The following is a 24631-nucleotide window of genomic DNA, read 5'->3' as shown; positions in this document are numbered from 1 at the left end:
TAAAAGACCTGCATAGCGTGAAATCCATACAAACTACCAAACTACACAAAGCACAAACCCACTAAATACCACGAAGATGGCCCGAAAGCTACAAGGAGCCGAACTATTGTCAACTCCCCTTCATGGAGTGTTTATTCCAGCCGTATTGCTGATTGTGGGAGCCGGTATTATGGATAGAGGGTTTATTATCTACGGTGTAATCGCAGCGCTTTTGCTGGCTGCTTTCAAGTTCTACCGAGGGCGTACGTACGGACTTATAAGAGGAGGGTATGGTGAGCTAACAAACGATAGGATCCATGACTGTGCTGCGACAGGATAAGAATACCGAATTTGAAGTGGAGGACGTCATTCCCATCAATCATAATACCGTACTGTACGTGTGTTTCCCGCTTGATATAACGGAAAAACTAACTGGAATAGTCTACAATTCAAATTGCCTAAAGATAACGACCGGCTGGGGGTTGCAGTAGGCCAGAGTATCAGAGTCACTGCTGCGATTGGTGGTCAATTGATGTGGGGAGATTATACACCGCTGTCATGCACAAGCGAGGGCAGCTTTGAAATTCTTGTAAAACGATACCCCGGTGAACCGATGAGCAATCACATCTGTAACCTGCGGCAGTACCAAGTAATTAGGGCCAAGGGGCCAATTGGCGACTGGTTATACACGCCAAACGCGTACCCCAAGCTCACAATGATTGCTGGTGGAACAGGCATCACGCCTATGTTCCAGATCATTGATGCAATTGTTAAGAATCCCAATGACTCGACAAAGATGAACCTTATCTTCGCCAACGACACTGAGGAAGATATTCTGCTCAAGGACGACATTGACGCATTGGCTGCTAAATACCCTTACTTTGATGTCCACTACGTGGTTCGGACCCCGAAAGATGCAAGCGATGGCAGCTATTCTACGGGACTCATCACTTCGGATATAATCAAGTCGCATGTCCCGAGTGATTCAATGGTTCTCATCAGCGGCCCACCGCCCATGATTGAATCGCTTACACCAATGCTCAAAGACTACAATACTTACTACTTTGATAGTATTCCAGCTCAGGTCATTGAAGATTGATCCCGTCCAACTGCCAAGTATTATATTGGAAACCTCATATTTCGATTAGTCCTCCTTCGCCCTAGGCAATGGGCTCTAATCAAGATTAGTTATTATATTTCCGTCTAAAGTTAACCACGGTCCCGAGCTATGTATCCCTGTCCAAAGTTATCGTGGTAGTTGAGACCCAGAAGGCCTCCGCGAAGCGGAGCTACGGGAGCTCGAGGGCTGGCCCTCGAATACACACTAGACAGGAATACTTGGGGGACCAGTCCCCCAAACCCCCTGTAGCTCCGCTTCGCGGAGAATTGTAGTGCAAATGGTAGATTGGCCAGTTACATAACAACTTAAGGCTTATGTATCCCCGTCCAAAGTTAGCCATTGGTTATGCTTTATGACTCCGTTTAGCCATTGATCCCCCATACATCCGTAAAGTTAACCATAGATCCAGGGCTATATACTCTCGCTATTAAATGATTTCGGAGTAAAAATTCATATAACTAACATGCGCTTTCCTAAATGCTCGTTATCCACCTACATCGGACATGGACCATGGGTGCTCCGGATGATGATACGTGACAAAATCAAAAACATAACCACACATTCACGAAAAATGCCGGAACAGGACTATAAACTGAGGCATGAGGAATTCGTCACAGGCCTGTCCGGAGGAAGCATATCGGAGATATATGTCGTCACTTTGATCGCCTTTTCGTCGTACGTGGCGTGGTGCACACTCAAGACGCGGTTCGAGTCCGTCTCCGGCGGGCTCATGATGGCCGATTTCGTCCTCAACTGGCTGGGCCTGCTCCTATCGACGACTCTATACGCAGCAATACCCTGGATATTGAACCTTGGTATCCTTATTCCAGCATTGCTCGTGAGCCTGGCTTCTACACCGAGGAAACTCAAGAAAACCACCTCCAAAAAGACTCTCCGAGAAGAGTACCTGCCCAAACGGTCCTTCCTGACTGCTTATAGAGGCGGAATGATGGTAATCACTTGCATGGCTATTCTGGCTGTAGATTTCCCCATTTTCCCGCGGCGATTTGCCAAGGTCGAGACATGGGGCACGTCTCTCATGGACCTCGGGGTGGGATCATTCGTTTTCTCTATGGGCATTGTGTCAGCGCGAGCAATGCTTTTGGATCGGTTTGAGGGCACCCAGACCTCTTTCGGCAAGGCCCTGGTGAGATCGGTTAGACAAGCATTTTCGGTCCTCATGCTCGGAGTAATCAGACTCCTGGCCGTCAAGTACTTTGACTACCATGAGCACGTTACAGAGTACGGAGTACATTGGAACTTTTTCATGACCCTGGGTCTGCTCCCTCCGTTTGTGGCTGCTTTTGAGTTCCTGCCTAAGAATATCCCCACGATCGCGGTGTCTCTGGCGATTGCTCTTGGTTATGAGCTGCTGCTGAATACGACGAGTCTTGGGGCTTTTATTCTTACTGCTCCTCGAGTAGACATTATTTCTGCAAACAAAGAAGGCATATTTTCCTTCTTTGGCTATCTTTCTATCTTTTTGGCTGGCAAATCGACTGGATACTTTGTACTTCCCAGCGCCATCTCGCCAAAGTCACTGTTTATTCCTCAGACCCAGAAGGAATTTGCTCAGTCAAAGCGAAATGGTGATGCTCGAATTAGAGTCGCCGGATTCCTAGTCGCTTTCAGTGTTGCATTCAATGTTTTGCTTTCTATTGCAGACTTGTATGTCACGCCGTCGAGACGGCTGGCTAACTTGCCCTACGTCCTGTGGGTCTGTGCCTACAACACTGGCTTTCTGGCGTTATTTGTTATTGCTGAGATCCTGTTCTTTTCTCCAGATACTGCCTATAGTGAAAAAGTGCCGGAATCTCTGGAAGCTGTTAACGTTAACGGGCTGGCAATTTTCCTGCTTGCCAATGTGTCCACCGGAGTCATTAACATGAACTTAAAAACGCTTGATATGGAACCTGCCGAGAGCATTGGGGTATTGGTGGGCTATCTGTTCCTTTTGTTTGGCGTGTCCATGTTCTTGTACAAGCGGAACATTCGAATAAAGATATAACCCTTCAATTGGTTATGTGCTCGACGCCTTTTATTTATTTCTACTGCTATGTACACGGAAAAGGGGAGAAACTTAGCTGGCTTCCTTCTCCTTAGCGCTCTCATTGGTGGCGCTTTCAGTGGTGGAGCTCTCACTGGCGGTGTTAATGCTGTCCTCCATTGGCTCGCTGAGGAAGCCCCGGCCATTGTCGACGCCGCTATTCCTCTCAATAATCCCCCAGATTCGATCCATTTTGATGCCTCCAATGTTATCGGCAACGTACATCTTAATCACTTCACCAGTCTCCTTATCCTTATAGACCCAATTGACCCATCCAAACCGTTCATTGGTAAGTCGAATATCGGCGAGCTTGATCTCAGTAGCCTTTAATGATCGCCCGAACATAGACACTTTCTCAATCACCAAAGTCTCATCGTTAGAAATGGTCTCAATCGTCTGCGGCTCGTCCTTCTTGTACATTCGGAATATTCGCGTAACATACGGAGAGGTCAGATACTGCATGATTGGAATCGGCGCAGCAATTGGCACTAGACCAATGAGACCCAAGAAGTTTGGAAGCGTGGCAGCGGAAGCAACCACATATGCAGCATACAAGCTCGCCAGCAAGAACCCGAACGACGCTCTCTTGGTGAATGCAACGTGGTGGCCAGCCAATGCAGAGTATATTGGCCGCATCCCCAGCTTCATCTTTGGATCCATGGGCTCGGCCCACATTCTTCCTGGACGTCTAATTTTAATCAGGAAGGATTCATCTGGAGTAACTGGATTCACTATTGATCTGGTTTGTTTTGTGCTGTGAAAGCTTCTTGCAACACCCAAAACTGATGGTTTGACAATACTGGAGTAGCCAACTCTCAGTATACCAGCGTTAAAGCTATTGGCATGCTGATGAAGTCTAAGCATGTTTATTTCGATTAGTTACTGTTAGTTCTTCTGGCTTCCGGATCTAGTCTATGGCGGGTCCATTTTCCAATTTTCGAGACTCTGTGCTGTTATATACGCGGCTTGTGCATATTCTGTGGCACTAAGCCGCGACTTGTGCGGCGCACGATACACTTCAAACTAGCTAACCGTTTGATACGGGGGAAATTAACTGAGGAATTCGATAAGCGGATATATCTAAAATCTGGAAATAGTTGAGCCAGTTGCTCCGCAGTGGAATTGACCCCCCTGAACTAAGATCAATGTTACCTGGGGCCTTCCCCAATGAATACCTTTTCATATCAAGGATCTTCCAGCCAAACGGCAGAAAAGATAAGCATTTCAACTTGTTCTGTAGTGCTATATTTGGATGGACGCGTTATGACAAAAGCTCAAATGTCCAATGTACAGAGATGTACCTACCAAATTGTTCTAATCGAGTCGGAAACGCCTACCTACCTATTCTCTACTACAGTATTGTACCACGCCAGTTCTTGGCCGAAGACACACCCGTTCTTGGCCCGAAGATAGATCCAGATTAGTACAAAAGAACTTCTCAGGAGCTAGGTTTTAGCCACTAGATACAATTCCGCACGTTTTTGCGGCAGCTCTTCTAAGCCTTAGCTTTTCTCCAATCACCTTGACGATCTCGTAATTATTAACTAACTTCGTGGGGAATGAACATGCTAATCTACGGCCCAAGCCGAGCTCCGTACTTTCTGCCGAGATACTGGAGTGTATCTGAATGCTAATGACCCGTTCACGAATTACAGAATGACCGCTGACGGAGTTGAAGTCCGAGCATGGGGGTACCCCCAGATCCTTTGCGAAGATGTCCCGGATGCCCATTATGGACTCCGAGCCGGAGAAACTACTGACCAAAACGCTGCGGCTTTAAGCTCGGGTTTCCCTCCGAGCCTACTAGGGACCTTCGAACAGCCTTTGGAGCGTTAAACACGATTTGTGCCCCACATGGTATCGCCCCGCGAAGGTGTCATCGGAGTATGCTCCCGAGCTCCAAAGACCAACGTGTCCTGCATGAAGTTCGGAGGCTTTCTGCGGGGGGCCCAGTTATATTACTGAAACCGGTAGCGCTCCCTCTGGCGAGAGACTTGAAATTTGAGTAGTTATATACCATTTGATTCTCGAGACTATCTAGTCAACAAACACACAATAGAAAAATATGACTCTGAGCTACACAAAGAAGAAGGTCAACTTTGCCATCTCGGGCCTGGGCCGGATTGGCCGATACCACTCCATGAACATGCTCACTCGAGTTCCCGGAGCGAACCTCGTTGCCGGGTGCTCGATTACTCCGGAGGATCGTGAGTGGGCCGAGGAGAACCTGCCTGGCGTGCGGATCTACGCGTCGTTTGACGAAATGCTTGAGAAGGAGGCCGGCAACATCGAGGCCCTTCTTATTGCTGCGTCAACCTCTGTCCACGCCGAGCAGACCATCAAGGGTATTGAGGCCGGTCTCCACGTGTGCTGCGAGAAGCCACTCTCCATCAAGATCGAGGACGCCAAGCGAGTCGTCGAAACCGCCAAGCGGTACCCAAAGCAGAAGGTGCTGTGCGGTTTCTCGCGACGATTCGACAAGTCGTACCAGGATGCTAAGGCCAAGATCGATGCTGGAATCATTGGCGAACCATATGTCTTCCGATCCCAGACCTGCGACAAGCGGGACCACACTGGTTTCTTCGTCAAGTACGCTGCCAACTCGGGCGGTATTATTGTCGACTGTTCCATCCACGACCTGGATCTGGCCATCTTCTTCTACGGTGATCACGCTACGCCTAAGCAGATGTCTGCCATTGGCACTACTGCCGTCCACCCAGAGCTTCAGGAGTGGAATGACTCTGATAATGCATTGGCCATGATCAAGTTCCACGACGGGCGCCTTGCCACGTTCTATGCCTCTCGAATGATGGCCCACGGCCAGGAGGACGTTACTGAGATTATTGGCACTGAGGGCAAGATCACTGTCAACAAGAACGCCCAGAGCAACCTTAACGTCATCTCCGACGTTTACGGCATTCGAAACGAGGTTCCAAACAACTTTTATGAGCGATTCGAGTATGCGTTCGTTAACGAGATGAACTCTTTCTGTGGTTATATTCTGGATGACAAGCCAGTTCCGTTCTCTTTGGAGGCTAATGTTAAGGTGCTCCAGTGGGCCCAGGATCTCCAGGAGTGTCTCGAGACTGGCAAGCAGCTCACCTTTGACAAAGACGGTAACCGAATTTAGGCCATCCTTAATTATTTAAAAAGTATGTTATAGATACTAATTGCTACAAAGTTTCTACTCACAGTAAAAGGGGTGTTCTCATTCGATGTCATGATATAGGGGGTCGTAGTACTTTCTAGAAAAGAGATCTCAGCCAAACGGAGAGTTCTCATTCGATTTCCAGGCTATACCGTTGATAGTACCAAAGGTATTTTCTAGAAACGACGACTTAGGTCACCTATCCTCTATGTAATTCGCCTAATCGGGTACTGCATAATACTTCTTACTTCATCAAATGCGAATAACTTTGCTCATGAAATGGCTGCCACTTCTAATATTACCGGTACTAAATATACAATTTTATGAAAGAATCTGTAGAACACCATGAAGCCGTGTAACATCCTCAACAGGCTTTGAACCCCATAGAGCACCATGAAAATAAGCCATAGATCAACAAGCCTTAAACCCATAGAAGACTCATGAAAGCAAGCCATAGATCAACAAGTCTTGAATCCATTGAAGAATATAATCTTGAAGAATAACTGCTAGAGAGCACGTATCCATATGACTTCATCGAACCCCACGTAGTGCCCCACGACTAACCAAAAGGTGGGAACGCTCTTCATGCCTCTTTCCCCATTAGGAAAGGTGTCGCACAAAAATTTTCCCCTCCTCCTGCAGCATTGCCCGGGATGGCAGCTCCGAGGGAATACTCCTCCAACGAACGAATGAAACGGCGGGTATTCTAACGCTTAGAAATCCAAGTTCTTCCAAGAAATATCCCCCACAGTTTTAGGAAATTGATTCCGGGGTAGATAATGTGGAGGGATAGCCCTTTTGGGCTAATCTCTGGGGGGAAAGAAGTGTTAGATCTGTCGGTCTATGCCCGAGGCAAAGAGGGGTTATGATTGGCCGACATTGCGTCCACTGGGCGTATTGTGTCCGGCGCTGCACTCCGAGATGCCCTCTGCGGCTTTTAACTGATTAGCTCAAGGCCTGTATACTCGGAGAAGGCACGGCGGAAAGGCCAATTCTGGGGTATTTACGATAATTGCAAGGCCTAAGCAAGGATCTTCTGCCCCACTTAGGTGGATATGGTAATGGAAAATGGTTCCGAGGGCTAAATCTCGGTGAGCCTGAGGGCTTTATGCGTAATGCATACGGCTTTTTGGATGGGCATGAATTGTTTGAGCACTCAGTGCTGCATAATTGTGCCGTCAAATGAGTGTATATATAAGACCCTCGTCAGGGAAGCTAGATTTTAGGCAGAGTAAATCCGTTAGCTAGAAAAGTCTCTCCTATGTCCGCTAATAACACTAATAACAACGCTTTCGGGTCGTCTCCGGAGCCCGAGGTCGAACTAGGAGCTTCCAAGGAAGAGATCCTGTACACTGAGGATATTTCCAAGGCAATAGTCAATGCTGATGCTGATGCGGGCTTCCACGAGTCCACACCTACTGCGCTCCTCTGGCTGCTGGTATTCACATCTTCCGTGTCGCATTTCATGTTCGGTTATGATACCGGTTACATTAGCTCGGCGCTCGTCAGTATTGGCACTGATCTGGGCGGCAAAGAGCTCACGTACGGCAATAGCGAGTTCATTACCTCTGCAACCTCCCTCGGTGCCTTCTTTGGATCCGCTATTGCTGGCGGCCTGGCCGATTGGTTTGGCCGAAAGTGGGTCTCCATTGGAGCCAACCTTTTCCTAATTGTCGGTGCTGCTATGCAGTGCGGCGCCCAAACCGTGTGGACCATGATTGGCGGCCGATTCGTCATGGGCTGGGGTGTCGGTGTTGCTGCTACCGTTGCGCCAATGTACATCACCGAGCTGTCACCACCCAAGTTCAGAGGCCGAATGGTGACTGTCTCCTCAATTGTGCGAACCGGAGCCCAGCTTCTTGCATATGCCATTGGTGCCGGTCTCCAGAAGCCCAAGAACGGCTGGAGAATCCTCGTTGGCATCTCCATTATCCCTACTATTATCCAGTCTGTGGCTATGATCTTCCTACCAGACTCGCCGCGATACCTTGTCCAGAAAGACCGGTTGGAAGAGGCCCGGCAGGTCATTGCTCGAACCCACAATGGTGCGAGTGACGAGCTTATCGATGCCAAAGTACTCGAGCTTATTGAGACGACCAAGGAGATCTATCCACCAGGCACCAGTGTCATTGGCCGGCTCTGGCTCAAGTTGCGAGAGCTCCACTGCATCCCATCCAACTTCCGAGCTCTCGTCATCGTGTGTGGCTCTCAGGGTATCAACCAGTTCACCGGTTTCAACTCGCTCATGTACTTCTCGGCCACCATCTTCACTGATGTCGGCTTCAACAACCCGACTGCTGTATCTATTATTGTCGCTGGTACGAACTTTGTCTTCACGGTTCTTGTGTACTTCCTCGTCGATCGAGTAGGACGACGACCATTGATGATCTATTCGCTACTGGGCATGATTGCGGCACTCATCCTCGCCGCTGTTGCGTTCCACTTTGTGCCAATTAAAGTCGAAGGCCATAATGCCGTCCAGAATACATCTGGGTCAGGCATATCTGGATGGGGCATCGTTATTCTTGTGGCCATGATGCTCTATGTTGCATTCTTTGCCTCCGGTGTTGGTGCCGTGCCATGGCAGCAGTCTGAGCTGCTTCCAATGTCGGTGCGAGGTCTTGGCAGTTCTTTTGCCTGCTGCACTAACTGGGCCGGTTCTCTGATCATTGCTTCTACTTTCTTGACTATGATGGAGAAGATTACGCCGACCGGTACATTCGCCTTCTTCGCCGCTATCTCTTTCTTGTCACTTATCTTTGTCATCTTCTGCTTCCCTGAGCTGTCCAACATTGGTCTCGAGGAGGCCCAGGAGCTCTTGTCAGACGGGTTCAACATCAAGAAGTCCGTCAAGCTCTCCAAGGAGCGTGGCAAGTTGCACAAGGACTCTGACTAACGATCTTTATTTTTATGCAGTATACGTATTTATTTGCTAATGAGTTGTTGACCATTGTTTTCACACACTATACATTGTAAAATCATTGAAATGAAAGTGGCTGTGATAAGCTTCTGAATAACCGTAATAGCGTGTTCTCGAATCAGTACATTCGAGGGCCAGCCCTCGAGCTCCCATAGCTGGGGACCAGCCCCCAGACCCCCGTATCGCAGTTGCTGTCACAGCCTGTAACTGTATTCAACGGTAAGTTTCTGAATAACCGTAACACCGTGAAACGGCTATCATCAAAGCTTATACGACCCAATAAAAAACGCCATTATATATACACACTAATATTCAATGAAAACACAGTAAAGATGAAATTGTTGTTCCTCTTATTTTTATTTTGGTCTAGTGCACTGGCCGTTAAGGTGATCACCGGTGATAGCGAGTTGAAGACTACTGTGACGACACTGCTAGAGAAAGTGTATAATGAAGAGGATGTTGCGAAATTCGATGCCTGCAAGCAAGTCCCGAACAATATGCCCCTATTCGTGTGTACCAGAAAAGATGCTGTGCCGTTGATGAAAATATCCTCGTTTGTGGCTTATCCATTCCCCCTACAGCCAGTACCTACTGTATTGCAACTTGAAGCAAAGCTATCAAAGACAATCACTAAGGGCTCGTTATTAAAGCTCAATGCATACAGCCAAAACGAAACGCTATTTGACGGATTCCTGGACTTCTGCTTCCACTCTCGGCTTGTGGGACTTCCCTGTCCTGTAAAGAAAACCGACATGTTTGAGCGATATACCGAGACGCTTCTTGTGCCCAGCGATGTTCCACAGGGAGAATATTCCTTTATCGCTACGGCCACGGACCCCCAGAGTAATGAGTACTTTACTGTTGCTGGCATCGTCAAAGTGAACAATCCGAATCCCATCCCTTATGGTGACAATGGAATTGTGGGAGATCGAGATTTGTAAGTCGTCTATCCACATCTCGTCCTGCGTCAATTGGAAATTTGTAGAACTGAATTAGAAATTTCATGTCCTTAGATAAGTCCTGTTTCTCCCTGAATAATTAATCAAGATTTTTATTATTCGCATATTGGGAAAATCGAGTATTCGTCAACTCACTGACATTATAGACTGTATTTCAATATTAGAAGGCTTCATTTCATATGTTCAAAAAGTTAATAGTGATTTAGTAAACGTCTATTAAGTCACAAATAAATAAATAAACTAATATACAAATAGATCATAAGTTCAAGTTCTTGAATGCCCTTCGCATGTCCCTGAGGAACAAATTGAGCCGACGAGACTCGTTCAAGTCATCTACTATCTTATTCAGAACCTCTTCATCCAGCGGCGGGTTACACTCAGAAACAGCATAGTCGTGTGACCGCAAATCGACAATAAAATAGTACTCCTTATCAACATCACTAGGGTCAATCAGCGTGAACGCAAACTTGATGAAGTCTTCGCTCGCTCCTTCTATCCTCAGTCCCAATATCCGCTCCCAAAACGCCAATTCCGGTGCATTCAAGCTCGTCTGTTTGGTCAAATGCTGCTGCTGATTGTTCTTTTCCTCCCGCCTGCTCTGGATCTGCCGCCTGAGCTCAGCTATTTGATCTAACAGCTGATCATTGGAGCTCTTAACCCCATCGCGCTTCGCCGCATATGTTGCTATCGCGCTTCTGCTCTCCTCCAGTTCCCGCTGGTCTTTAGCACGTGCATTGGCGATTTCCACTTCTCTACGGTTTAGCTCTTCAATTTCGTTACTCAGCTCCTTTTGGCTCTCGCGAGCGTCGCTTAGTGCCCGTGCATGCTCGTTTCTCATGTCAAGCACTTTCTGCCGACTGGCGCCGATATACCCGTCGAACTGGCTCCTGAACGCGTCCATACGTTTCCTGAGCTTATCAGCCTGGAGATCGGGCTTGGCGACCTGAGTTATCCCCACATTTCCATTCTCCATTATTTGCTTGAACCGTCCTATGCAACTGTCGTCGCGTAAACAAAAAGTTGGTGATTATGTTCCCGGAAGTCCGACCGCACATGCGGCTACCATTATAGGACGAATGCTGGATGGCAGCTGTACATCAGTATTTGTATCTGCTAAATGCAAATTTGCAAGGGAATGATAATATTACCTGGCCGTGGGTCTTATCTCCATCAAGTACTTTAATTTACTTGAAAGTCTGGCACTTGAATGTCATCTCCGATGTCATATTTCCAGGGGTAAGGCCAATAATTCACCTGATTATAGTGCTGTAAACGGACGTAGAGCTCTCGATCGTAGTTGATAGCATTCCCTAGGATTTTGATAGAAAGAAAAAAAGGCATAATGGTGTCTAATTAGTTATTATGGATAGGTAGCCTTTATAAAAAGCTAAAGAAGCAGCAAATTCTTGACGTAACAGTCAAGATTACTACGCAGTTGTACAATATCCGCTGAAATAACGCCGCAATAGCGTGTCTCAAAATTGAAAAATTTCAGCCTTGCTATCAATCGGTCTGACAAGCTACCAAGAGCAATGGCCAAGAAGAACTCGAAAGACAAGGACGCCAAAAAGGCCCGTATGGCCGAGAAGAACGCTAAGGCCCAGGCCAAGGCCGAGGGCAAGAACAAGAAAAAGGCCAAGAAGAGCGGCGAAGAGGAAGAGGATATCGGTATTGAGGAGATCCTCGAGCAGTACGCCAAAGAACAGGCCCAGTTCGAGGCTGTCACGATCACCACGTGCGACAGACCCAGCAAGAGGCTCAACTCAGCTATCGTGGCGTCACCACTCCACGGGAAGAAGGAGCTGTTCATGTTTGGCGGAGAGACGACAAACGGTTCCCTGGCTGTATTCTACAACGATTTGTACAGTTATACCGTCGATACTGACCAATGGAGGAAGATTTCTTCTCCGAACAGTCCTCTGCCACGATCGGGCCATGCTATGTGTGTTCATCCGTCCGGTGTAATCCTCATGTTTGGCGGTGAGTTCTCCTCGCCAAAGCAGAACACTTTCTACCACTACGGAGACACTTGGCTTCTCGACCCAACCACAAAAGAATGGCAGAAATCAGAGCAGAAGAAGGGCCCTAGCGCCCGATCTGGCCACCGAATGACGTGCTGGAAGAACTATATCCTTATGCATGGCGGGTTCCGAGACCTGGCTTCCTCTACTACGTACCTCAATGATCTGTGGGCATTCGATGTGACTTCCTACAAGTGGATCCAGATCGAATTCCCCCAGACTCACGTTGTACCGGACGCCAGATCTGGCCACAGTTTCCTGCCGTGCGCCGAAGGTGCCGTTCTGTGGGGCGGGTACTCGAAGGTCAAGGCTGCCAAGGGCCTGCAGAAGGGTAAAGTGCACCAGGACACGTGGATCCTCAAGATGAAGTCCGATCTTAAGAGTGTTCGATGGGAGAGACGCAGGAAGAGTGGGTTCGCCCCATCTCCGCGAGTCGGGTGCTCAATGGTGCACCACAAGGGACGAGGCATTCTCTTTGGAGGTGTTTACGATACTGATGAGACGGAAGAGAGCCTGGATTCTGAGTTCTACAACAACATTTTTGCATACCAGATAGAGATGAACCGATGGTTCTCGTTGACTCTAAGGTCTGCTCGAAAGAAGGGTCAGAAGGCCGTCTCTAATGCGCAGAGCCGTGCCGAACGAGACGCTGAGCTGGAGGCCAATCTCTCCGCCATTCTGCGGGACAAGCTGGGTATCGTAGACGACAAGGAAGGTGAGGATGAGAGCTCTGAGAGCAGCAGTAGGAGATCGACGCCTGAGCCGGAGAGCGAGACGTCTGATGAGGACGCAGGGCCAGTTAGAGAATACCCAGTGGTCGGTACACTTCCACACGCGCGGTTCAATGCGGCCACCTGTGTTGCTGACGATACTCTATTTATCTATGGCGGTGTGTGGGAAGATGGCGACAAGGAATATTGCATTGATTCGTTCTACTCTGTTGATCTCAACAAGCTGGACGGTATGAAGGTTCTGTGGGAAGACCTGCGGGAGATTGAAGAAGGCATTCAGGGCTCGGATGACGAGTATGATGATGAAGATGGTGACGATGACGAGGATGAACCTGAGGAGGAAGAAGAAGAGGAGGAGGAGGAAGAAGAGGAAGAAGAAGAAGAGGAGGAAGAAAAGCAGGAAACGATTCCGGATATGCGGCCATGGCTGCCCCATCCAAAGCCATTTGAAAACCTGCGATCCTTCTACCAGCGATGCGCTCTCGAGTTCCTCGACTGGGCGATCAAGTCTACTAGGGATGCGCGAGGCAAGGAACTCAAGCGGATTGCATTTGAGCTATGTGATAGCAGATGGTGGGAACGACGAGAAGAGGTGCGAATTGCTGAAGATCAGATGGAAGATATGGGCAATGTTGGAGAGGTTGTTGAGCGAGAAGTTGCCAGACCAAAGGGTAGACGGTAAATGATAGATGATAGACAATAGACTAGGAACAGCTACCATATGGGATAAGGTGGAAAAATGTAATAGATTAACAAGTACAACATATGCATCCTCACCAGTCCTGATAGACCTTTTCCCTGGCCTTCTTCTTTTCGTCACAGTTTTTCCCTCCGCAGCCGCAGCACTCTTCTTTCTTGGCTTCGGGAGATTGGCGTGTTTTGGATTCGACCCGCTTAATTTCTGCGGAAAACGTCTTTTTCGGCTCGACTTTCAGCATGGTTAGTAGTTTCGCTTTAATATATTTGTTATTAGATGAAATGTGGAGGAAGAATGACCCCTGTGGTTAGAATAATATGTACGTTAACGTTTAAATATGCGATGCGGAAGAGTGGCCTGATTGGATGCCTAGATCGGACTTTAACCCACAACTGCGGTACAAGATCAAAACAAAGCGTATTAAATGCTAAAGTGATAGACTAGTGCTTTAATAATATGCGATAGGTAGGACGGTGAATATACCAAAATTTTGTCCAACTATTAGAATAGTGGAATACAAACGGTACACTCTCAGGAGATTGATTAGATTAGATCGGGTCCGATCGCGGGATTATCAGATCATTATGCATGTAGTTCTCCTGCATCTGGTCATCGCCAGCTGTTAACAGGGGTATACTAATACTGAATTATATAAAATACAGGCTGTTGACAGGCCTGTAGCCGTTTAATTGCTTAGCTAGGTGTGAATGTTGCTTTATATACGAATTTGATTGTTTTTGTCACCAGTTTGTGACTGACCTTGAACACAAATCGGGCTAGCCCAGGCTGCTTCCGCTCTACTTCGCTGTATCGTATGAACTGTAAGGCTCGAGGTGGGTCCGCCTGGGGCACGGTTAGAGCTTGTTGCTGCTCTACCATAAGCTGAGTCGTTCCACTGAACTGGCGCCAACTGTAAGGATTTGTGTACTTTGGTTCGTAGGAGTATCCTCGGTCGGTGTTTTCGTTGTCTTCGGTAATTACATCTAGTGGATATTCGTCCGCTTTCTCAATGGCAATATGGTCGCTTCCATTGCTACTGCATGTGCTGCCGCAGCTGCTATCAGAGCTGCTGGGGTCACTCTCGACGTCTTCCCAGTTTTCTCCGGGCTTAAGGCATTTTTTGTTTAACCGTGCCAAGATAGTACTGTCCAACTGTGCTATGTCATGGTCGATTTCCGTTCCGCCCATGTTGTGTGGTTGTTGATTAACTTTATAAATGTGAGCGTCTATTCAAATTTCCATGATAGAATTATTAAGGCCGTGGCTCAAATGATTTCAAATATGACATTCTACAAAGCGATGAGCGGCCAGGGGATTACCTATTACGACTGTCTGCCTATTCGTCCATATCTGCCTTTCTCGGTTGTCTTGTGCAAGAGAGTCGCGAAGTTCCAGTCGTTCTCAGCGAATATATCGATGGGAATTACATGGACCATGTATTGCTGCAACAGCTGTCGAGCAAACAGCGACGGGAGATTATGGAAAAGGTAATCAATGCAGAAAGGGAAATTGATAAAAATGGAGTTATATTTGTAAACCTGCTTCCTGACCAATTTCGTCAGACAGGGTCAAAGCTTTAAAGTTGTTGTATGGCTCTTTGCGTTCGCATCACTAGATCCTTCGGCAACTAGCATATGTGCATGCCCTGGACTTTTGCCCAGCGCTTTACTTAGATGGAATACTTGAGGGATACGGGTTTGATACATTCGTGGATTGGCCATAGGCTACATGGTTATACGAGAAGTATGGGCACGAATTAAACTCTATTACGGAGGACGACATAAAGCGGGTGTGGGGGCTTGATAAAGAGATTGAGGGAATTAGAAAAGAGAGTGAAGGATCCAAAAGAATGGGAGCGAAGGCGGTAAAGTAAAAATGGACGCAGGGTTCATAAAAGAAGCAGGCTGGAAGTGTGAATAAACAACGAAAAAAGGACGTCCAAGAAAACCAAGCCCGGGAAATAGCCCGAATTGGGTTCTTCCTTCCTCCTTCCTTCCTTCGTGCCGAGAAGTGTCAGCCGGTCAAATGTGTTGCTGAACAATTACTACGCTAGCATGAACCGTAATCTGTTTACCGCAATTCGTTTACGCATTCAATTAGGTGCTGGTGATATTACTCAGGTCGCCGAGAGAAATCTGGTATGCCTTTCTGCGTTCCATCAATTTCAGGGAATTAGGTTGCGTTTTGTATAAAACCAACACAGAATACCGGTAACCAACGTTTCAAGATATATGTTTTTTATTTATCAAGATTTAGGTCACCAAAGATGGTAGTATCAAATTGGCCACAGGGTAAGCAATAAGAACCCAATCTTTTTATGGATGGGTTGGTGATGTTGGCATTGCGAATCCCACTTTACCTAGTTTCTTGCACATTCATATTACGTAGGTATTGAACCTGCTTGTACAGCTATACAAAAGTTTTGCAACGATAGACAATTTTATCTGCTACCGGTAGTGAGTTTGAAAAACCTTTTCGACTTGAATCAAGTACGTCAAGTCGGCCAGATGTTCTGTGAGTGCTGTTAAAACAAGCCCTAGCGGCTCGGATCGAGGGGAATGGGGGTCCTAGGGCTCTGCCCCTAGCTAACGGGGTCTGGGGCAGAGCCCCAGGAACTAAAATTCTGTCGTCATGCCGAGACCGGTCTGTGAATAATATTTATTGGCGTGGCCCCCGCCTTACCCCCGACTCGCGTGCGGCTACGCATAATCAACTGTCGTCACGACGGAGATTAAGCACCAGCCACAGCTGGCTTACATCACAGGGGGCGCAATCGCCGACGATAATGCCTACCGACGAATATAAGAGCCATAAACTAACCTACAAAACTACATACTCCAATCGTACCCTGGCAAGCCACAGTCTGGAATGGCGCAATCCATAATCTGGCGGCTGTGACGCATGCAAGCCACCTAGTGCCACACCGATTAAACGTCTCAATAACCGCTGAATCGTGGCTGGTTGCCCAATCACAGGGCGGGTTTTGAATTTGAAATGGCGTTGCGATATTGGGGGTGGCGATGTCGTCATTTCACAAACGGCCCGAAAGGGAAGGCGCGCTGCAGCGGAACACTCCGCACAAGCGCGATAGAGTGGCTTCGAGCGATGGTACTGTAGCAGACGATGATGAATCATAGTCCTCGGAGATCCTCGCAGCTATTATAAATACGTAAATCTGCCAAAATCTCTTCGCATATCCAAAGAAAAAATGGCCAACACACCGCATGGAGGAGTTCTCAAGGATTTGCTCGCCCGAGACGCGCCTATCCGATCCCAGCTCTTGGAGGAGGCCCAGAGCCTCCGGGACATCACATTGACCGAGCGTCAGCTCTGTGATCTCGAGCTCATCATGAACGGTGGGTTCTCACCGCTCGAAGGGTTCATGTCCGAGAAGGACTACACCGGAGTCCGGGACAACATGCGATTGGCCGACGGCACTCTGTTCTCCATGCCAATCACTTTGGATGTATCCAAGGAGGAGATTGAGTCGCTTTCTATCCAGCCAGGTGCTCGATACACCCTTCGGGACTTCCGGGACGACTCTCCGTTGGCTATCATCACCATCGAAGACGTCTACAAGCCAAACAAGCAGTTGGAGGCCGAGCGAGTGTTCCGGGGCGACCCAGAGCACCCAGCTATCAAGTACCTGTTCAATTCTGCCAAGGAGTTTTATATTGGTGGTAAGGTTCAGGCCGTGAATCGATTGAACCATTATGATTACACTGGTCTGCGAAACACTCCGGCCGAATTGCGATCTCAATTCAATAAGCTTGGTTGGAACAAGGTGGTTGCTTTCCAGACCCGAAACCCGATGCACCGGGCCCACCGAGAGCTTACTGTGCGTGCTGCACGATCGCGACAGGCTACTGTGCTTATCCATCCCGTAGTAGGCCTCACCAAGCCAGGTGACATTGACCACTTCACTCGAGTGCGAGTCTACCAGGCTCTGCTGCCTCGATACCCTAACGGAATGGCCATGGTTTCTCTGCTGCCCCTTGCTATGCGAATGGGTGGTGACCGAGAGGCACTTTGGCATGCTATCATCCGAAAGAACTTTGGTGCGACCCACTTCATTGTCGGCCGAGACCACGCAGGTCCGGGCTCCAACTCCAAGGGTGTTGACTTCTACGGCCCTTACGATGCCCAGGCTCTCGTAGAGAAGTACCGAGACGAGCTTGGCATTGAGGTTGTTCCGTTCCAGATGATGACCTACCTTCCAGACACTGACGAGTACATGCCAGTCGACGAGGTGCCCCAGGGCGTCAAGACGCTCAACATCTCCGGTACTGAACTGCGAAAGCGACTGAGACTCGGGACTCACATCCCAGAGTGGTTCTCGTACCCAGAAGTCGTTAAGGTTCTGCGAGAATCGCACCCGCCGCGAGCCCAGCAGGGTTTCACCATCTTCCTCACTGGTTACTACAACTCGGGTAAGGATTCCGTTGCTCGTGCTCTGCAGACGACTCTTAACGAGCAGGGCGGCCGGTCCGTCAGCATGCTCCTTGGTGAGACTGTGCGACACGAGCTGTCCTCCGAGCTGGGCTTCTCGCGGGAGGACCGAAACAAGAACATCCAGCGAATTGCCTTCGTTGCTGCTGAGTTGACTCGAGCCGGTGCTGCGGTAATTGCCGCCCCAATTGCTCCTTTCGAGGACTCGCGAAACCTGGCCAAGGAGACCATTGAGAAGTCTGGCTCTTGCTTCCTGGTTCATGTTGCTACTCCTCTCGAGCACTCCGAGCAGACCGATCGAAAGGGTATCTACGCTGCTGCGCGACGAGGCGAGATCAAGGGCTTCACCGGTGTCGACGACCCATACGAGGCTCCAACCAACGCCGACATTACTGTTGACCTGTCCAAGATTGACGTGCGAACCGCCGTCCACGAGATTATTCTTCTCCTCGAGTCTCAGGGCTTCTTTGGCAATTAGAAAAAGTCATGTATCCTTATAGATATGCCATGTGAATAGCATCCGCTCAAATCCTTCATACCTACTGGGGCGCTGCCCCAGACCCCGTAACTAGGGGGGTTGCACCCCCAAACCCCCCTCCTTCCACTGCGGCTCATGCGGCTCCTTCGCGAATCAGAGCCTCAGTGTGGGTTTGGTGGACTGGTCCCCCCCCCCCATATACACTCTTACAATATTTCTTCCTCCAGTGGATTTATACTGGGGCGCATGGGCGGGGGGTTTGGGGGGTGCAACCCCCCTAGTAACGGGGTCTGGGGCAGCGCCCCAGTAGGGGTTTGCACCCGCTAGTGCGGCTCGTGAGGCTCAGGCGGATTTCGCGACAATTCTAAGATACATTATAACAACACACGAGCTGTAGCAAATCTTGGATCTATACGATAGCAGCTGATGGCTAGCGCCTCGTCACACACTCTATGAAGATACTGCGCATATCTAGACAGCCCAAGCGGGTCGCTCAAGTTCTCGCACCCAACAACATGGATATGAACTTCTGTTTTAGCAAGCAATGACCTTATCACTTTGAGTAAATCAGAAGGTGGGTGTAGGGGATCAACTAGAATGGCCATGGTGGGCGGAATGTAGCGCATGTCACTCCAACCTTCGAAAGCAGATTGGCACTCGAAAAACTCAGTAGGTCGGTGCCCTGGAAACCCATACACCTCGACACATGGCGGTTTATAAAATTGTATCATTTGTTGCATCCGTACTCGTAAGAAAAGGTGCAACTGCAATGACTTTAGCATGGGAAAAGGGTTGAGTCCATTTGGCCGTGGGAAACTTTCAGTGTGCTGGTCCCACACAATTAGATGAGTGACCCTCTCGCAGACAAAAGCCCAGTCCCTGAGCATATCATACCTATCGACTTCCAGCCTCCTCACGTTCAGCGCTTCAATGGTAATAGGATCGCGAGAGTAACCGTGGACGCAAAACATTGACAGCTGCTCGAGCGTCTCCGGTAGGCGCAACTTTGACGGTATGTTGGAGATGAATATGGTGAGTTTCGTCAAACATCTTAACTGCCTGAGCTTATCAAATTCATCTGGCCAAAAAGTGCTTCTCATGAGCCGTAGTTCTGTCACGTTTAGCTCGCTGTCCTGGTTTAACAGTTGGTGGGAAAGTGAGGCAGAATTAGTATGCAGCATTGGATTCCTTCTAAACTCGAGCAGCGTGATGTTCCCCTCTCCGGCCTGGCTATAATAGACAGACCGGGACGAGCATTTTCGCGGTGTATACTCGCAATTTCGACCGGCACGTCAAATGGGAACTCATTCCGGAGAAGCAACACTTGTAGTGAGGAGCAGTCGTACAGTGCTCGTGCCAGCTGTACATATGCGACTCGTATCCTTTCGAGATTTTCGCTAGCTCCATCCGCAACTACTTCGAGCTTCTGAATGTAATTTCTGTTCTTCCATACTTGGTCAACCATATGGGTTACATTCCTGCTGCTGATATCATTCGCGTAATACCCCGGCAGCGTGTGCCCCAGGAATTCCTGGGCCAAACAAGCTGTAATCAACTGCGTGTATTCCTCGATAAGCATAGTCGGATCCCTATATGAAAACAAAGCTCTAGTGAATTCGCTGAGGCGGTTTTTGTACCAGCCGTAGCAGCGCAATTCTGCTTTTGCCAGTGCAATGTGATTCCGAGCATTAAATCGGCCATCAAATGAGCTCGTTCGGACCATTCTTTCCAAGCTACCAAGAACGTGGTCGGCCGTCGCCAGCGTACCTTGAGTGACTATACTGCTCATTATGCTGTTGCGCTCGTGAAGTTCGTGGTTGTCCGTGGCATCGCCTTCTAAGAAGTCAAAGACGTGGATGAACATGCTCCAGCAAGGCTCAATCGCTTTTGCAACAACTTGGTATAGTGTCTGGCTGGGATACCGCGGTGCCGCCGGTTTCATGTTGAATGTGACCTTCAGCTGCTTCCAGATCAATGAGCGGGCGAGGTAGTCTACTTGGCGGCAAATCAATCGACTATGCCACAGCCAAGCATCTTTTCCATGCTCGTGCTCTGCAACGTATTCGAGAATAATTAGCCATAACTCCGGGGGGAATGTCATTAATAGCAACGCGATTCGATGTTTTGCACTCCTTGGGTAACCCTACTTATTCGATAGCCGAAATCAAGGTTTCAACTCTGGTAACTTAGCTTAGCCTCAATATCTAGGAGCAGCACCTTTTATTTACCTTTCATTATTCTATATCGTATTCTATATCGTAGCTCCTCTTTTCCATTTTGACGACAGTGATACAATTGACCTGCCGATATCCCTCGGTACACATGAAGAAAATAGAGCGATTCCTCAAAGAGGGCTGTTTCCCATTGATAGATTCGATACCGAAGCATCCATCCCAGTTGATTCTTAATCTATGAAAACTACTCCTGACCCTTCGGGAGGCATCCACGGCACAAATATGCTGTACAAATGAAAAATCCAATTGACATGACGGTGAATTTGCTATAGAATAAGCAAACCTATTACGTATTTTAAGTGAAGTCTTCTGGTCCCGGTTTACTCCAATCGCTTCAAATCTCCGCGAAGCGGAGCTACGGGGGTTTGGGGGCTGGCCCCCAAGTCCAATGAGGACTCTTCACCTGGTATACCATAATCGACACCTTAATCTTGGTACCAATCAAGTACGATAGCTCGACCTCTCCGCGGAGCGGAGCTAAGGGGGGGTTTGGGGGGCTAGCCCCCCAATTGCACTGGGTACGAGTGTCTTCGAGGGCCAGCCCTCGAGCTCCCGTAGTTGGGGGCTCTGCCCCCAAACCCCCGTCACTATTAATTGAAGATTCAACGGCAGTATCTAATTGACGTACTTGCGGGTCCGCAGGTGTATATAAATAAATAAATAAATTAAGAGAGCAGGTTAGCAATTCGTAGGCGGCTTGACGACTCCTCACTGTCTGAAGACGCAGTAGAGGAAGAGGAGGGTCTTCTGAAATCCTCCGGCGAGATAGGCGGCGAATTGAAACACTGTCGCGGTGGCGGAGGGAACGAATATGATGGTGGTGGAGGGTCGTACTTGAGCTCTTTGAGGCAGCTTTTGAGATGTTTAATGTACTCCACTGTGTGCTGGAGAATGACTAGTTTGTGAAGACCAACGTCACCTCCGGAGCTCGACTTGAACTCTGTACAGGTGGGGATGAGGTCCTTGAGCGCGTCGAATTGCTCATTAATCTTGTTTCTACGACGTCGCTCAATGTCTGAATGAGCCAGCTTGCGTGCTTGGCGTTTCTGCTCTCGCAGCTGGTCCAATGTCGCCTTGACAGGTCGACCCGGTGGCAATGGCGCTATTTTCCGGGGTGCCGACTTGGACACCCCATTGCTAATACTGCTCGACCGGATACTACTGTTACGGCTGGAAAGCTTGTACAGCGGCACATCCGGCGGAGAAGGCGGCGGGTCCGATATGGTAGGGATAGATAGAGCTGGCTCTGGAAGCTGGAGCGGTGGGATCCTGTCCATAACTCTCTACGAAATGATGCTGTCTGAGCAACATAGGTCTTCTACGAAGGGGGGAACCATCATTGATTATATACCTAATCCAACACTACTGTTCTACTAACTATTTACGCCGCCTCTCTTGGCTGTTCTGGTGAGGCTTGTCCCAGGGTCATCGCATATTTCGCAGATCGCATGTGGGATCGGAGCTCCCATCTCATTGGCCGGGGCCCACGAACTCGCCCAGCACAGACTGTCTATGGCACATGGGGGCATGGCCTTTCACGCCTCAGCGGATTGGCGAGTGCCCCTGGCGGGTGCCGCCAAGGGGGGTTCAGCAAGCAGCACTCCGCAGTCTCGATTCGAGAAGCCGCCGGAAGGCTTAGGGGGTTCTTGGTATCAAATCATCACGTCATCTAGTGCGCCAATTGATAAGAAATATAGGATTAAAACTACTAATAGTACAATATATATCTTTTGGAAAGGATCGTTTGGGGCTGGTCAACGGACTCGAGTAGAAACACGGGGGCTCTCGGGGTCGATGCCCCACCGCTATGGACGGATGGAGGGGCTTTGTTGACTCGGTTTACATATTTAGGACGATCACTTTGCGGCCAATTGGCAAAACGAGGGTCCTGTGTGGGAAACGTGACTAAAACGTGGTTTCTTCGATGGTCTCGATGGTCTGTGATGATTGGGCCACGTAGGGAGCACACTTATTATTAGTGCCGTAAAGGATGCCACATGGGCTGTGATATCTGCATGGCCTTTGCCCTTTCTTAGACGCGCTCAATCTATCTCTGTGTGCTGCTGCAGAGCTTGAGGCGGGGAGAGCATTAACTCTGTATAGTGCATGTACGTCGAGAGGGGAATTTTGTTAGTACTACCAGTAGTGCTGCTACAGCACTAGTCTTTCTGTTTTACTTCTATAACGGTACTAGTATTCCAATTCGAAGTGATGTGCTTGGTCGTGTTAAACTTGATCTGTTGAACATGGGCTGTTTGAAATCAGAACAATGGATGCTTTGAATGGTCCTTGCTTTGGTATGTGATTGGTAGTATTACCGCACACGTGCCCGGATAATGTAATAGCTCGAGATTAGCGGTTGCTGCAATATGTGCTGTGACCCAGTTAAACAGCCAGGGATGCAGCCTAGCAACGTGCCAGGTACTAATTCTACGGTATCAGCAGCTTGAAACGTGAGGCCTCTGGACTCAAATACGCCAATTCGGCAAAGCATGAGTCGATAACGTGGTACTTTATACGTAATCCTAGCGGGGTTTACTCTGTATTAAGCAAGCACGGTCGGAATTTGAGATTGCTAAAGCGTTGAGTGGCCTATTGCAATTGCTAACCGGCTCGGGGAACCGAGCTATATGTGGAGACTTGGACGGATAGCTCGGGGATTTAGACGATGAAAAAAAAAGTACATAGGTACGTGATTCAGGTTTAATAACGGTTACTACGTGTCAATGAGCTTAATAGCAATCATTTCTCGGAGATCTCGGACATGCACACGTTGTACTTATCGATCTATTAGGCCGCCAATGATATAGTGGTTGCAGCAATTGTGAATTTACGAAATCCTAAGACTCTTCTCGAAGACTATAGCGCTCGTTATTTTCCTCATTCTTTTCATCCTCTCATGCCAGTATATCCTTCGTGTGAACACGTGGTAATTGCAGGTGTAATTAGCCAGGAAATATCACACGCGAGCTGGAGAGCTATCAGTTTACTTCAAGGTCCAGATAACTTACTAGCAGTGCTTGTATAGCAAGCTTTACACTAACCCCCAACAATAGTATGATGCGACAGAGCGGACTTTGCAAGCCGTTGGCGACCGCTAATATAACCATTCCACTGCGTTATTTGTACGTCAAGAACGTATCTCAAGCGCTACGATACAAAAGTCATTATCTATATGTGTATACCTAGAGGTAGGGGTATTGCCCTGCATTTGAAATGTTGGTAGTCCCTGAGTTAATATTATCGATATAGCAAGCTACGGAATGCAGTAAAATGGAATGCCTGCGCAGAATCTCACTGTTACTATCCTCTGTATACCTAGAGGTTGGGGTATTGCCCTGAATTTGAAATGTTGGTAGTCCCTGAGTTAAATTATATCGATACAGCAAGCTACGGAATACAGTGAAATGAAATGCCTGCTGTTGTCAGTTTAACTTCCCCCCTACATGGGCAACTGCGGCATAAATGCCGGGGACCGTAGCTCTACAAACGCCTTTCAACTTGATGCAATACGTCTCGTTGCCAGGGATATATATAATAAATATGCGGACGCCCGAATTGGGGACCAGGTCTCCTTAAAAAATTGTAGTGGAGCGATATTTTAATCGCGTCATGCGCCTAAACAGGAAACTAATTAGTGGCGGAGGACGCGAGGCGCGTTGTTTATGTTTTTCCTAATCAGGAAATCATAAATTAACTTTGACGCGTACCACCAAAAAATATATAAACAGAGCCTGTGATCCGTCAGTTTCCATTCGCACCCACTTTTTATTTATCTTTTTTTTCCTTCCCGATATTTATTTGCATATATCATCGTCCATTAGGCGGGCCCTAGCATTTTACTGGAC

The 24631-nt window shown here is 48.4% G+C and overlaps 11 protein-coding genes across 11 annotated transcripts; 6 read left to right on the top strand and 5 right to left on the bottom strand.

Moving 5' to 3' along the window:
- Positions 1-76: 76 nt before the first annotated feature.
- Positions 77-1078, top strand: CBR1 (cytochrome b5 reductase family protein; the record flags this gene model as incomplete). The annotated part of the gene is made up of 3 exons (XM_076685635.1): positions 77-242; positions 292-373; positions 421-1078. 3 exons carry the CDS (start codon positions 77-79, stop codon positions 1076-1078), a joined length of 906 nt encoding a protein of 301 aa, XP_076540084.1.
- A 592-nt stretch (positions 1079-1670) lies between these two features.
- GWT1 (glucosaminyl-phosphotidylinositol O-acyltransferase) lies at positions 1671-3107 on the top strand (the record flags this gene model as incomplete). The annotated part of the gene is made up of 1 exon (XM_076685634.1): positions 1671-3107. The coding sequence occupies one exon, from the start codon at positions 1671-1673 to the stop codon at positions 3105-3107; it is 1437 nt and encodes a 478-aa protein (XP_076540083.1).
- Positions 3108-3179: 72 nt separating this feature from the next.
- TRVA0_027S00408 (uncharacterized protein) lies at positions 3180-3821 on the bottom strand (the record flags this gene model as incomplete). The annotated part of the gene is made up of 1 exon (XM_076685633.1): positions 3180-3821. The coding sequence occupies one exon, from the start codon at positions 3819-3821 to the stop codon at positions 3180-3182; it is 642 nt and encodes a 213-aa protein (XP_076540082.1).
- Positions 3822-5211: 1390 nt separating this feature from the next.
- TRVA0_027S00386 (uncharacterized protein) lies at positions 5212-6276 on the top strand (the record flags this gene model as incomplete). The annotated part of the gene is made up of 1 exon (XM_076685632.1): positions 5212-6276. One exon carries the CDS (start codon positions 5212-5214, stop codon positions 6274-6276), a length of 1065 nt encoding a protein of 354 aa, XP_076540081.1.
- A 1279-nt stretch (positions 6277-7555) lies between these two features.
- On the top strand, positions 7556-9190 carry ITR1 (myo-inositol transporter 1; the record flags this gene model as incomplete). The annotated part of the gene is made up of 1 exon (XM_076685631.1): positions 7556-9190. The coding sequence occupies one exon, from the start codon at positions 7556-7558 to the stop codon at positions 9188-9190; it is 1635 nt and encodes a 544-aa protein (XP_076540080.1).
- A 1239-nt stretch (positions 9191-10429) lies between these two features.
- On the bottom strand, positions 10430-11146 carry SPC25 (kinetochore-associated Ndc80 complex subunit SPC25; the record flags this gene model as incomplete). The annotated part of the gene is made up of 1 exon (XM_076685630.1): positions 10430-11146. The coding sequence occupies one exon, from the start codon at positions 11144-11146 to the stop codon at positions 10430-10432; it is 717 nt and encodes a 238-aa protein (XP_076540079.1).
- A 559-nt stretch (positions 11147-11705) lies between these two features.
- Positions 11706-13607, top strand: KEL3 (Kel3p; the record flags this gene model as incomplete). Its single annotated transcript, XM_076685629.1, has 1 exon — positions 11706-13607. The coding sequence occupies one exon, from the start codon at positions 11706-11708 to the stop codon at positions 13605-13607; it is 1902 nt and encodes a 633-aa protein (XP_076540078.1).
- Positions 13608-16830: 3223 nt separating this feature from the next.
- Positions 16831-18549, top strand: MET3 (sulfate adenylyltransferase; the record flags this gene model as incomplete). Its single annotated transcript, XM_076685628.1, has 1 exon — positions 16831-18549. One exon carries the CDS (start codon positions 16831-16833, stop codon positions 18547-18549), a length of 1719 nt encoding a protein of 572 aa, XP_076540077.1.
- Positions 18550-18923: 374 nt separating this feature from the next.
- TRVA0_027S00276 (uncharacterized protein) lies at positions 18924-19649 on the bottom strand (the record flags this gene model as incomplete). Its single annotated transcript, XM_076685627.1, has 1 exon — positions 18924-19649. The coding sequence occupies one exon, from the start codon at positions 19647-19649 to the stop codon at positions 18924-18926; it is 726 nt and encodes a 241-aa protein (XP_076540076.1).
- Positions 19650-19687: 38 nt separating this feature from the next.
- Positions 19688-20650, bottom strand: TRVA0_027S00254 (uncharacterized protein; the record flags this gene model as incomplete). The annotated part of the gene is made up of 1 exon (XM_076685626.1): positions 19688-20650. The coding sequence occupies one exon, from the start codon at positions 20648-20650 to the stop codon at positions 19688-19690; it is 963 nt and encodes a 320-aa protein (XP_076540075.1).
- A 798-nt stretch (positions 20651-21448) lies between these two features.
- Positions 21449-22060, bottom strand: TRVA0_027S00232 (basic helix-loop-helix domain-containing protein; the record flags this gene model as incomplete). The annotated part of the gene is made up of 1 exon (XM_076685625.1): positions 21449-22060. The coding sequence occupies one exon, from the start codon at positions 22058-22060 to the stop codon at positions 21449-21451; it is 612 nt and encodes a 203-aa protein (XP_076540074.1).
- Positions 22061-24631: the final 2571 nt, after the last annotated feature.

The sequence above is a fragment of the Trichomonascus vanleenenianus genome, assembly GCF_965637985.1.
Source record: "Trichomonascus vanleenenianus strain CLIB 3782 genome assembly, contig: TRVA0_027S, whole genome shotgun sequence".
NCBI classification, from domain to species: domain Eukaryota; kingdom Fungi; phylum Ascomycota; class Dipodascomycetes; order Dipodascales; family Trichomonascaceae; genus Blastobotrys; species Blastobotrys vanleenenianus.
The sequence above is the reverse complement of the archived record's forward strand: the minus strand, read 5'-3'. Positions and strand labels throughout refer to the sequence as shown.